Raw genomic sequence first — 14,117 nt, forward strand, 5'->3', positions numbered from 1 at the left:
CTTCCGCTGTCATGACTATTTGAGGAACCGGCTCGAGGAATGGTCACCCTTTGGAAAGGTTCTTGGTGTTCCACCACTGCAGAGAGCGATGGGTACGACCGTCTACCAACACCAGATCTGTTAGCTGACCTTGAGCCTGGTTCCATTGACGTGCTAAGCACTCTTGGAAAGGACGCATCTGGAATCTTGCATGAGGCACTATGAATATACAAGAGGCCATCATCCCTATGAGCTGCATGAACACTCGAGCTGGAAGAGAGTGTTGCGGTTGGAATCTGGTGAGAAGAGCTTGTATGCTCGCTATCCTGGCGGGACTGGGATAGGCTAGTGCCCTTGAAGTGTCGATTGTGGCACCGAGGTATTGTTGTGTGTGGGACGGTTGCAGCTGGGACTTGGCATGGTTTATTGTGAACCCCAGGTTGTGAAGTTGTTGAATAGTGGCGTGAGTGTGTTGTACACACTGATTGCATGAGCTGGCTTTTATGAGCCAGTCGTCTAGATATGGGAAGACATGGATGTGTTGTCTTCTTAGGTGTGCTGCCACCACCGCTAGGCACTTGGTAAACACTATTGGTGCTGTGGTGACTCCGAATGGGAGTACTTTGAATTGATAGTGCTGACCGACCACTACGAATCTGAGATATTTTTTGTGAGCGCTGTGAATTGGAATGTGGAAATAGGCGTCCTTGAGGTCTAGAGTAGCAAGGAAGTCGCCCTGGGAAATCCGAGGGAGGATCAGCTGAAGTGTGACCATGTGGAAGTGGTCTGAGTGTATGTATAGGTTTAGGGGTCTGAGGTCTAAAGTAGGCCTTAGAGATCCGTCCTTCTTTGGTATGAGAAAATAGAGGGAGTAAACTCCCTTGTTTTGTTGGTGCAGGGGAACTGGTTCTATTGCACTTTTTTGTAGGAGGGAGATTACCTCCTGCTTTAGCAGTAACAGATGTTCTTGTGACATTGGACGGTGTTTGGGCGGTATGGTTGGGGGGGTAGATGTTAGTTCGAGACAGTAGCCTGATTGAATTATTTGGTGCACCCATCTGTCTGAAGTGATGTTTTCCCAGGCAGGGAGGAATTGGTGGAGTCTTCCCCCGACTGGAGTGGAATGGTCTGGGGGAAGTGGAGGGAAGTCATGGGGTGGGGGTGGAGGCAGAGCGGGAGTTGTTGTTTTTGCCTCTGCCTTTGCTGTTGTTCCCCCTGTAACCACCCCTTTGGTAACCTCTAGTAAAGGTGGGTTGGGTGGGAGCCTTGTAAGAGGTTGAGGGGCTATCAGAGGAGTAGCCTCTATGGTTGCTTCTGAAGGATGAGCGACAAAAGGACCGTCTGGCAGCTTGCAACTGCAAGGCTCCCATAGATTTGGCCGTGTCTGTATCCTTTTTCATTTTCTCAAGTGCTACGTCCACGTTGGGGCCAAATAGGTGCTGCTCATCATTGAGTATAGAACTCTGGACTTCGGGTTTAAAACCCGAGATGCGCAACCAGGCATGCCTGCGCAAAAGGACACTGGTGTTTATTGCCCTTGAGGCGGTATCTGCTACATCTAGGGCACAACGGATGGAGGTGTTAGTGATGGTTTTACCCTCTTGTATGAGTTCATTGGCCCGGTTTTTATACCTGTCAGGGAGGTGCTGCATTATGAACTCAAGCTCATCATAATGTGCCCTGTCATACCTGGCTAATAGCGCTTGAGTATTAGCAATGCACCAAATGTTTGATGCCTGTGACGCTGTGCGTTTGCCAGAGGCGTCCAGGAGTTTTGATTCCTTATCTGGTTGTGGTGTGTCACCTGATGTTTGGGAATTTGCTCTCTTCCTTGCATTAGAGACTACCAAGGAGTCTAGTGGTGCGGGGCCTTTAATGTAAACTGGATCAGTAGGAGCAGCCTTATACTTATTTTCTATTCTCGGGTTGATGACTCGAGCTCTGACTGGGTCTTTAAAGATCTCTGGTGCATGCTTAATGACCCCCTTAAGCATGGGCAAAATTGAGGTGGTTAACTTAAGCAAATGGAGCGCATTATCACTCCTAACTCGGTGACGAAGGGAACCGACTTGTGAAAAGAAGAAGTGAAGGTATGAATTCACGGAGATAAGGTTTGGATTGTAACGAAAGGTTAATATGAAGGTTTTCAGATAAATGCAGAGTCACGAAATTAGAACTGGGAAAGTTAAGATTCATGAGTAGAGACAAGGGCGTGTTCCAGGTAACAATTGCGGTAGCGTTCAGCACCGCACTTTAGAGGGAAGCGGTGTTTAAAAGGGCAATTTAAAAACATGACGTGGAGTTGTCAGCTTGCATTTTCTAGTTAGTTAGAGGGTATGAAACCATGTGCTAACTGTGATTTCTTTTCTTTGTAGTGAACCCCTGAAGAAGGGCATTTTAAATAGCCCGAAATGCATTGGGTACAACATAGAGTAGCTACTGTGGATGTTTATATGTTTTGGCGTGTCCGCAAAAAGGCCCGGATGGGCATATACGAGACATGAGAAGCTGTACAACTTATTAGCATCTCACGTGTGAAAGAAACTGAAAAAATAAATGAAGTTTAACAAAAATGTTGGAGTACTTTGATCAATCATCGTCAAAAATTGAAGTAATTTAAAAACAGTGTGTTATTCCCTTTCTAAAGCTGTGCACCGAGTTAGGAGTGATAATGCGCTCCATTTGCTTAAGTTAATCAACAAGAGGCGTGATACTGGGGTGGATCACGCGACTCAGGTAGCACGCAAAAATGGACAGTTCGAGATGATTATGGATTAACAAGTCAAAAGTGGGAGAACAAAGATGTGCACTGCAACCATTGTGATTCATCAAAATTGAGGTGGACCTTTGTGTGGTATCGAAAGTGTCCATGAGAAAATCTTCCTCTACTGGGTCTGTATGAAGGGCAACCCCGTGGTATTGGGCAGCTCTGTGAAGGAGCTGGTTGAAGCGGATATTGTCCTCTGGAGGGGAAGGCCTGGAGGGATAGATGTCATCTTGTGGGGTGTAAGGGACGTCTGGGACACTGTAATCATCCCAGGGGTCCGGGGAGCCAGTAGGGGTAGGGTCCCCAAGGGGTTGATCGTCTGCACCTCCCCCTGCATCATCTGAGGTGTTATCATCATCATCATCATCTACTGGGGTAGGTGATGGTGTAGTAGAGCGGTGTGGTGGGGGAGGAAGAGGAGAAGGGATCCTTAATGGAGAGGTAGCAAAGTCTCTTTTTTGGTGGTGGTGGTGCAGGCGCAGGCGTTTCCAGGAGTCTTTTCTTGATGCTAAGCAGTCTTAGGATCCTTCACAAGAGTCTTTGGACTAGGATCTGGACAAAAATGTTCCTCTGTGTGAGGCAGATCCTTCGGAGTCGAGAACTTCGGTGCCGTAAGCTTTTTCAGCGTCGACTCAGTAGCGGTTCTAGGTTTGGAACCGTGTAGTTTTGTAGTGTCTTTGTCCGATGGAACCTGTGGTTGTTTTTTCAGTTCCGAGGTCTTTGGCTTCGAGGAATCGGGGCCTTTTGGTGGGCACTTTTTAGTCGGCTTGAAGGTGTTGTCGGTGCCGAGGAACCAGTGCTAGCCTTCAACGCAGAGTGCTTTGATGTCGAAGCAGCGGTCGGCGTGGATGAGGACGTCTTCTTCTTCGGTGCCTGAGTATGTTTGTCGGCACCGAGGGTAGGTTGACTCGAGCCCGAGTCACCTAAAGGCTTAATAGGCTTCTTTACTGGGCCCGAAGGCGGGGCATGGGAAGCAGTGTCTCAGTGTGCACCTGGGCCCGAAGGTGAAGGTGGTATCGAAGCCTTTTTTGATAGTGTCGAGGGGGGGTTTGGGTTGGGGTCGACGTCTGTACTCACGGCCCTTTGAGCTGGAGTGATGTCTTCGACGTCGGAATCATCTGCTTCGGAGGCGCCGATGATGGCTTCTTCGACCTGACCTTGCTCCGGTACATCGACGCCCTCTTGGAAGATGTCGTCGGGGATAGAAGATGACGAGCGCGCCATTGTTCTTCGAGGTCGTCGGTCCCGGATCGTCTTCTTGGAGCGGAAGGAGGCGCAAGCTGGACAGTCTCTGGCCTTGTGCTCCGGTGAGAGGCAGAGGTTGCACACCTCATGTAGGTCGGTGTGGGGAAACTTCGACCCACATCGAGGACACTTTTTGAATGGCGTCCTTTCCATGAGCTTCAAAGTTGAAGGGTCACGTGGATTGGGAAAACGCGATCGAAACAATACCGTCGAGAAGGGAAGGATTGCGCGTCGAAAGAGAAAACCATTAACGGTTCCAAACTGGAACGCGAGAACACATCCGAGCCCGATGGCGGGAAAAAAAACAATCGGAGGATGGACCCGATGCCCATGCGCACTATGATCCAAAGGAGGAGTCACATACCTCGTGACTTACAAAGACTTTCCAAGACAAAAACAAGTGCAAACAGCCGGGCCCAACACCAGATGGCGATCTATGCATAGTGTGTAATCTGCAGCTCATATGCCTCGAACGAGAGTGTTCCGGAACAGAGGAACCTGCCCCCCAGGGGGCGCATGTCCACCTGTAGACAGGCAAGACGGGCACAGCGATGTTACAAGATCCGGTGTGAAAAAACCCTAACGAAACAGCAGGGAAGGACGCCCCTACGGAGGCGGGGATGTATTACGGACCACCCGCAGACACCCAATTGTAACCCTCTGAGAGAAACCAACCCCATGGATCTCACCAGAGGAGACATCCTACAACAGTAGGAAGAGTCAACTTGGGGCAAAAGTTGCTGGGTAAGGAAGAATAGCAGTATAACAGCCAACAAATACCCCACATAGGGTAAGGCACAACCCTACAAAAGAAGGGTCCCTCTTGAGACAAGATCGTAGGCAGAGGCTCAAAAGAAAGGTAAACACAGCTTAACCAGCTGTACCAGAATAAGGAAATAACACGGCTGAACAGCCACACAACCCAGAACATCTGTAACCCAGAACTGGAAACAGAAAAGAAAGTGACAGCACCGTCACGAAACCAAAAATGCTCCGCGAGGATTAAATCCTGGGAAGACAATCAAACATAGAGAGGAGGCGCCTGACCGCCGAATCAGCATGGGCGTCAAAAAGAGTAACCCCTTCAAATGGTAGATCTCTTAGCCGCTCCTGAACTCTGGGAAAATGCCATCACGCAACCACGCATGGCGGCGCATGACAACCGACCTGGCCATAGCATGACCCACAGAGTCAGTGATGTCCATGGTAGACCGAATCAAAAATTGTGCCATATCATGGCCATCACAGATTAGGCATGCCAGATCGGCATGAGAGCTCTCCTGCAAGGAGGGGAGGTGCTGGCCGACAGAGTCCCAAAGGGCAAATGTAGCCCGAGCAAACACACACAACGTGTTTAGGGACCGGAGTCCCGAGCTGGCGGATGCAAACACATCGCGGCCACATGACTCCAACCACCGAGACTGCCGAGTGGGAGGATGCAACGGAACAGGAATGGTAGAGAGGGCTGCTTGAAGCACAGGTCCTCCAGCCCCAGGATGGAGGGTCAAACAGGTGTGGTCATTGGGAGCTGGGCGATGACGATGATAGTCCTCCATCTGAGGTCCAGTCGCCCCAGCATCCGGAAACGGCTGATATGCGTGGTCCGACTCCTGGGGGACCAGGTCAGGCAAAGACCGGGAGCCTGGGCCCCGACGTGATGTCGACGACTTCCGTTTGTGCTTACCTGAGGTAGGCGAATGATGGCAACGGTCCCAGGACCTGCCCCGAACAGGAACATCCTCCTGTGAGGACTGGCGCCATGTGGGCATCTCCGCTGGAGAAGGAGACCGGTGTCGTGAGGGGTCCGTTCGGGACATCCGGGCAGACAGCAGCTTCATGCGGCGTTCCCGCAGGGATTTCGACCGCAGTTGGAGCCAAGCGTCGCACTCCACGGAGTCGTGATGCTCGCCCAAGCATCACATACAGATTTCATGAGGGTCCGTCGCTGACAACTGTTGCGAACAGGACCGGCACGGCTTGAAGCCCGCAGGCATCGAACACACTGTTCCTTGATGCAAAAAGGCATGGAGAAGGCCTGAAGATAACAAAAACAGGCCAGAGGTATCACTTTCCTGGATCCGTGTTAGGACGCGGAAAAGACGGGAGGGGCTTATATGGCTCCATTGACGTCACTTCCGTGGACGACAACAGGACAGAGCCGGGCGACGCCACCTCCCGGCGTGCAGAGGTATTGCTGGGGGAAAAAAGATTTTCCGGATCCAGTCTGACACCTGGGGAGATATTCTAAGTTAAGGAATCTGCGGCTAGATGTCTCTATCAGATAAGCAGACCAAGGGTGTGCACCCCACTACAACTCCCAAGATGTGTAGAATACAATTCAGTACTTCCTCCAATACTGAGCGACTGGCGGGCAATACCATGCAAGGTGCCAGAAGTCCGCATCTGATAAACTACAGCGCTTACAATTGCTCGTGTCCCTAAGACCAAAGGTATATAATTTCAGAGGTGTGTGGTAAACCTGGTGAATATACTTAAAGTGTATGATTCTCAGATTGCCATTGGAAGTGAGTTTGCCAGTGAGGGCGCAGATATGTTCCCATTCCAATGGCGTCAGTGGGTGGTCAAGTCTTTCATTCCAGCGACTCAGACTTCTATCAGTGTCTCTCACTTTCTCCTTCCTCACTGCTCTGTACTATTTAGTAACCATCAGGCGCCCTTGTGGGTGCTACTAGGAGGAGCTGTAGGTCTTTTAGTGTGGGCGGTTCAGCAGGGAATGTTGTATAATGTATTTTAACTGTTAGCTTCAAGCGATGCACCGTGAACTGAAATAGCGGGGATTGGTTAGTAATGTGTTGCTGATTTTCAGATGTAATAAAGTGCCCATCATGATACAAGTCCTGCATTTGATCCATGCCGGTCTCTATGAGTAAACGCATCGATCCCCGTTCTTACGTCACCGTAAGTGCTGCGTGATATGCCAGAGGTAAAGCCGGGGCATATAGGGAAAGCTTGTCTGTGAGTCTCCCGATTGCCTGCTAGGCACTAATAGTAGCATCTAGGGTGTTGATTTCCGACCTTGGAATGCCTCTGTGCGTGTGTGTAATCATTCCGGCTAATGGGATGGGGTGTGCGTCCCCGTCTTCCACTGCAACGAGGGGTGTGAAAGCATGCGGCTAATTCCAGTGATACGCATATTGCGCTTGGGTGCACAGGTAATAAATGTAAAAATCTGGAGCGTTGGATCCCCCCTATCGTAATTCAATGTGAGTGTGTTCCAGCCCACTCGAGCTTGTTTACCCCCCCAGAATCAGTCTGAGCAGTAGGGTTCGCACATTCTTTAAAAAATTGGGTGGTCAGTTTTATAAGGAACATTACAAAACATATATAAAAAGCGTGGCAGAATGGCCATCTTTATGAGAGCAATACGGTCCGCTAGGGACAGTGGTAGTGTCGACCATCTGTCTACTTGGTGCTCCAAATCTACGCAAGCTTTTCCGTAATTCTCCCTTATGACCACTTCAGGGTCTCAATGTACCCACACACCCAATTACTTAACCAGCTCTGTTGACCATATCAATGGATATTCCATAGTCGGGGGAGTAGTTATTGTCGTTAAAGGTATTACTACTGATTTGTCCCAATTGATTGTAATGCCGGAGAACAAGCTGAAGCGAATGTATTCCCGCAAAACAGGGGCGAGGTACTGCTGTGGTTCGGAAATAAACAGTACCATGTCATCGGCATATAGAGATATGCCAACTGGACGATGACTAAAATTTAACGCTGACTCTCTGTGCCGCTGTCTGATCACACATGCCAAGGGTTCGAGCATACTGGCAAATAATAGTGGTGACAGTGGACAACCCTGACGGGTGCCTCTCTCAATCCGAAAAGGTTTGGAGGTGAGTCCTCCAAAGCGCACCATCGCCAACGGGTCCGAATATAGCAGTTGTACCCACTCCAAAAAGACGCGCGGGAATCCCATGCGAGTTAAGATGTGAAACATGTGTGGCCATTCGATCGAGTCGAATGATTTAGCTGCGTCAAGCATTACTGCAGCCACGGGGAGATCAGAGTTCAGCAAATGAAACATAGCAAAAATGGTTCTTAAGTTGTGGGACGTGGATCTTTCAGGTATAAAGCCAGGCTGATCCGGTAGTATCAAGCGTGGCATTAATGGTTGGAGTTTGGTAGCCAAAATTTTTGCAAGGATTTTCGCATCTAGGTTAATCAATGAGAGAGAGCGATACGAATCACATTGGGACGGAGGTTTGTCTTTTTTGAGTAATGCTATAATCAGGGCTTGCCGAAGGGAGGGCGGAAATCTACCAGTCTCATGCGCCTCTGCATACATCTCGAGCAGGTAGGGTGTCAACAGATCGATATATGCTTTGTAAAACTCCGCTGTGAGGCCGTCCAGCCCTGGGGCTTTTTTGTTTGCTAAGGAGAGGATTGCGGCCCTCACATCGGCCTCATCAATGAGTTGGCTGAGATATTCGTGCTGACCATCTCCCAGCCACGCACAAGCAATATCAGAGAGATAGTCATCTAGGGCATCGTTGTTCAGACTCCCACGCGAGGTATACATAGATGCATAGCAGTCCCTAAACTGGTCTACTATATCCTGAGGTGCGAAGTGTTCGCCTCCCTGAGCATCCACTATTTTAGTGATGTGATGGTGTTCAGCCCAAAACTTAAGTTTGAAAACCAATTGTCTGCCACGTCTGCCCCCCTCCCCGTATGTCCTGGCGATGTGTCTACGTGATACATAGTTCAGCTCTTGTTGTGCTAGTGAGTCATATTCCAGGGGTTGCTCATGTATGCGGGCTAGCGTGGAAGTGCATGGTTGGGACGTGTACTCTTTTTCCTACTCCCCAGTGCGGTCTCTATTTTGTGCAGTTGACCTCTTATATCACACAATATGCCAGCTGTGGTGCTAATGCAGACCCCTCTCACAGTTACTTTAAAAGCTTCCGACAGGGTAGACGCACTATCGACCGTGCCTACATTCAGTTCAAAGTACTGCACTATCGCTTTCCGAACAGTGTCTTCATAAATAGGGTCTAACAGGGCCTCCGCGGAGAAACCCCAGGTGAATGGACGGTGTGGATTAGTGGGAATAGTCAGGACTAGTTGCACTGGGTTAGGATCTGATAGTGTATGGGGATAAAGGCCCGACTTCCGTGACCCATTCATTGGCCCCCTCTCTCAGTAGCCAGTAGTCCAAACGAGACCGACTGTTATGCGCAGACGTTGCTTCTGTATCCCCGCGTGTCTCGGCGTTACGAATGCGCCAAGCCTCTACTAACCCAAGTTCCAACATGGCATTCCTGATACATTGGGCTGCTTTTAATGTGCAAGATACATGGGGACTAGATTTATCTTTAGTGGGGTCCAGATGTGTGTTAAGATCGCCCCCCCCCCCCCCCCACAAAACGCCCGCTTCCGGCCAAACACGCAATTCATTGATCATGCAATGAAAAACTTGTGGTTCATCCACTACAGGACCGTGAACATTAACAATGGTAATCAGTGACATACCCAGTTTGCCATGCACCATGGCATAGCACCCCTCGTCGTCAATGTATGTTTTGAGAGGTGTGAAAGGTGTACCTTTTTTGACCAGGATCAGAACCCCTCTAGCGTATGACTAGTAAGATGAAGCGAGTTTGTACCCAGCCCACTTGCGTGCAATCCCAGCCTCGCTTTATTGGTCAGGTGCGTCTCTTGTAGGAGAGCAATTTGAATTCCATATCTGTCCAGATAGGCAAATATACATCTGATCTTTGATGGGAGTTGAGCCCACGAACGTTCCATGTCAGACATGTATCCTGAGATATATATATATATATATACATACATACATCAGTTGTATTAAAATGATTTCAGGTAGAGGAGGGAGATAATCCAGCGCATTTCTACCTCATTCATTTCTTAATAGATTACCTGCTAAACATTTAAAGAAGATATGAACCCTTATCTTTACATTTGATAGATTCTTAACTGTATTTAGCATCACCCTTTAAGTATGTGACACTGCAGTGTATGAGGAGTTCTACAAACTCACCATTACAATGGTTTATTTTAAACGATTATGGGAGCAAAGATAATGGGGGCAAAAACAAAGGGGAAAGGAACCCATGTACAATGAACTGCAGAAAACATTCATTCACTATGGATACACCACAAAGTCCTCAGGGGCTCTATCGCTGGAGATTTCCTGTTTCGAGTTGAGGCATCCACAGATGCGGTGAATATTTAAATTCTCACTGAAGAAAGTAATATTTATTAACTTTTTTGATTCCACGCAAAAGCTTCAGAAGTATCTTAGGATCCTTTTATAGATCCTCTTGCTTTTACTCAGTCCTGTTCCTTCACTCATATTTCAAGCATTTAAGAATTATTTAGTAGACTGTACTTAAATGTGCTGCTACACAATTTAATTTCAGTAACAGAAATGCAACTACAAAAGCTACAAGTCAAGCTTGCGTTACCTGGCCTCCTTTTGAAGGGAGATTCATTTTCTTGCGCTCTCTCAGAATCCAACTCATCAAACAATGCATCAGCATTCTTCTGGAACTGATTTTCAAGAGCTGCAGCCCACTCAGCTCGGGTCTCCATTGCTGGACAGTGCTGGGTCCAATGTGCACAGCTGTCTCCTGACAATTGAATACAGAATGGGTTACAAAGGTTAAGTAATACATATGTCCTCTAAACTACTGCAATCACATAAGGCACTCTAGTCAAGTGCAATGCTCTTACATTCACCACATAAAAGTATGGCCTTCATTCCTAACTTTCCACACACATTTCCACCCTCACCACCAGAATACAAAACCCTTTAACGGTCCCATAGAAGTGAACTTCCAACCACTAGCCTCCCATAACACATAGTCACAAATGCAACATACAGATACGAAGGAATCAACAGCACGGCAATGCACTTTCAGAATACCAACAGCATTGGATCACATCCCACCCCACACTCACCCACTGCCCAATTACACTGAACGTACACCTGCAGATCTAGAATTTCAAAATAGAGTCTGGTTTAATTCCTCAATCCTCACACTTCCTCATACAAGATAAACTAGAAGAGGAGCTGGCTTTCCCTCACACATGAGATTCAAGTGCACAGACCTCCACACATTCAACAAAGATATCGTGTCCTCAGAAGTCACACTTTACTTTCAAGAGATTTGATGAGACTTAAAATCCAACCGTAGAGCGATAATTTTCATGTAACATTCAATGCCATTGAAGACACGTTTTCCTTAAACAGAATCAAGCACTCTCACATCAGCTAGTCACTCCCCAGGAGTCCTCTCTGAAACTACCTGCCCCACATGCATAATATCCCAAGGGTTAAGCTTCTATCTATTCCAGGACAAGCTAAACCCATTGATTTATTTACCAACAATTGATGCAGAGGGATGGTAGACGCCACCACAGCTTGCAAAGAGAGCACAGCCAGGGTCTACATCACACTCTGCAGGGCAACGGACAGCTGAAGGCTTTGTTACACCACCTAGCCCCATCTTATACAAGGCCTACTGCCTAACAGTATTCCTCACAGGAGCACAAAGATTAACTGATCAAAAACGACAAAATCCATCTATCAGTATTCACTATACTCCTATTACTTTAAGCCACTGATAGCTTAACAAAAGATCCTGTAAAAGCACACAAAACCCCTGCCCTCTCCCTTCCAAAGCACAAAAGAAAGACTTGAACCTCCGAACCTGCAAGGTGAAATGGGTAGTAATCGAAGCCCATCTTCCTGAAGGTGAGCTGGATAGCTCCATTTGTCACTCGTTGTTTTGCAGCACCTGGAATAATTAGTATGCCAAAATCAGACTCTTTAAGCAAGCCACAATGACTGTAGCCCACTGTAACCTGGGACAGTCCTACCTTTGCTCATAGTATCACTGATATATTAATTCTGAGCCTTCCTACCACGTTTTCTTAAGTAAGCAAAGCAGTACCACTGAGCAAGGCTTTAAACATTGTGTGAGGTTCTTGTGATCAGAGTATAGTCAGGTGATACAAATACAACATACTACATATCTCTAAATTTAAACATACTTGCTTACAATGGCTCCACAACAGAATAACATGATCAAAGGAAACAAACTGATGTAGCCTCTCTTTGGACTACTGTCACAGACCCAAAGAATGTAGGCTTACTCAAAATAGCTGTAATCAGATTGAACTCTCTTTTGCAAGAGTTATGAGGGTCTCAAAGAGATAAATAAGTTACTTACCTGTAACTACAGATCTCCAGCATCGAAATTGCTCGAAGAGTCACATGTTTGAATGATTCCCAGCCATCTCATATTGGAAGTCCCCAGGAATTTTAGGTACAGCAGTAAACAGTATCAACATGCCATGATGTGAACAACAGTGTTTATTTAATAGCACATTCACCTCACTGTAACCTGACTAATCTTTAGTCATTGAGGACAATGTGCTCATCACTTTACGTCCTCGAATGACCACCATTGCTAAGAGTTCACTGCCCAAGCATGTTAGGAGTACAGACTAGAGGGTGAGGCACATAAAAAGGAACAAGGAGGGCTGCATATGAGGCTATGAATATTACAGAAGTACGGACCAGCACGGAGGCACCGGATATTCGTGGTAGAAAAGCTTTGACCACTTTCCTTAGATCTGCAGGTTCTGCAAGTAGCCACCTGAGTCCTCCAAGAAGGCATTGGTCGATGATGATGAAGTCTGGTACTGAAGTCAGTTCAGTAGTTCTTTATTCGGATGTTAAAAACACCATAAAAGGATATATATACACAATGCTTTCTTTAAAAAAAACAATTAAATCTACACCATAAGAACACTGATAAAAAAGAGAGAATACATATTCACAAGAGAGGTACATAAATTCCTAACAATCACAGTTTACGCCTGTCCTCTAGTTGCTCTTAATCTCAGTGCAACTTTAATAAAATTCAATATACAACACAGAGTCAGTGGATCAGCCGCCCTTTGTAAGAAAAGTAGTGCAGGTTTAGTTTGAGTCAATTTGGCCCTTTTAATGATATCAATTAAAAATCTCCGCCTCGGCATTGAATAAAAAGAGCAAAAAAATACAAAATGAAGGGTGTCCTGCGGAGACATAATGTCGCAGCCGCAGGCACCCTTCTGCCCAATCAAAACAGTGTAACCTGGTGGGTCAGCTAATAGATGTGATAAAAGATTGAGCCTAAAACGAGATATTAAAAATCTATCCTGTGCATTATGCATGAGGTAGAGATAAGGTTCCATTCCCTCGGTAGTCTTAACGGAACTATGAGCATTCACTGTTCCCTTGGTCCCTTCTTCTATCATTCTATTTGTATTTCTTTGGGCCAGGAACAATCTTTTTAACTTGGGTTTATCCTGAGCTCTAATTACTGATGGATTGACAAACAAATCTTTATAGCCCAGGTTCTCCAAATTGGTCTTAACATACTTAAGCCAAGGTATGTTCATGCATCTTTCTCTTCCTAAACAGTCTCTCAAGATTTGCCTGCTTATCGCGGCTTCTGCGTTTGTCCAGATATTAAGCCATGATAAAATGGGTGTGTACTTGATCATATCTTCAATATATGGCCTCCCCAGCTCTCTATAGGCAATAACAGCTGGAATACTCTGGGGGAGTTTTAGTACTGACCGTACAATTTTATTTTCCTCCCACTGCAGTTGTTCTATGTCTACAAATCCCCAGACTTCAGCACCATACATGGCTTTGGGACAACAAATGGAACTGTACAGATTCATTGCTTGTTCTGGAGACCATCGCCCTAGCCTCCGCCCGTAACTAGTTATTGCACCGTTTGATGATATTAATTTCCCACATCGTTCCTCTACCAAGGGGGTGAATTTTAACGTCTCATCAAACAGTAGGCCCAGATAGGAAAAGGTCTGCACCTTTTCCAATGTGTGACTCCCAATTCTGTGCGTGAACTTTGACCGAGATTTATTGCCTACCGTCATTACAAATGATTTGCCAAGATTGACAGAGAGATCTAAAGTTCCCATAAACTTGACAAAACCATTGATTAAAATCTGTAAGCTTTTCGGAGTGCGGGCTAACAGAACCGCATCATCTGCGTAGAGCAGAACTGGGATATGGCGTGTACCAACTTTTGGGTAATCAACGTTTAGGTTAATC

The 14,117-nt window shown here is 46.9% G+C and overlaps 1 protein-coding gene across 7 annotated transcripts in view; it reads right to left on the minus strand.

Moving 5' to 3' along the window:
* Positions 1-14,117, minus strand: part of BLTP3A (bridge-like lipid transfer protein family member 3A) — a 1,033,704-nt gene that overhangs the window by 628,801 nt on the left and 390,786 nt on the right. For all 7 annotated transcript variants that reach the window (XM_085645841.1, XM_085645832.1, XM_085645827.1 and 4 more), the window contains 2 exons: positions 11,695-11,781; positions 10,447-10,611 (listed from right to left, as the gene is read on the minus strand). In XM_085645841.1, coding sequence (XP_085501967.1) covers positions 10,447-10,611; positions 11,695-11,781 — 252 coding nt within the window. The remainder of the gene's footprint in view (positions 1-10,446; positions 10,612-11,694; positions 11,782-14,117) is intronic.

Source organism: Triturus cristatus, chromosome 1_1 (genome assembly GCF_964204655.1).
Source record: "Triturus cristatus chromosome 1_1, aTriCri1.1, whole genome shotgun sequence".
Taxonomy (NCBI): domain Eukaryota; kingdom Metazoa; phylum Chordata; class Amphibia; order Caudata; family Salamandridae; genus Triturus; species Triturus cristatus.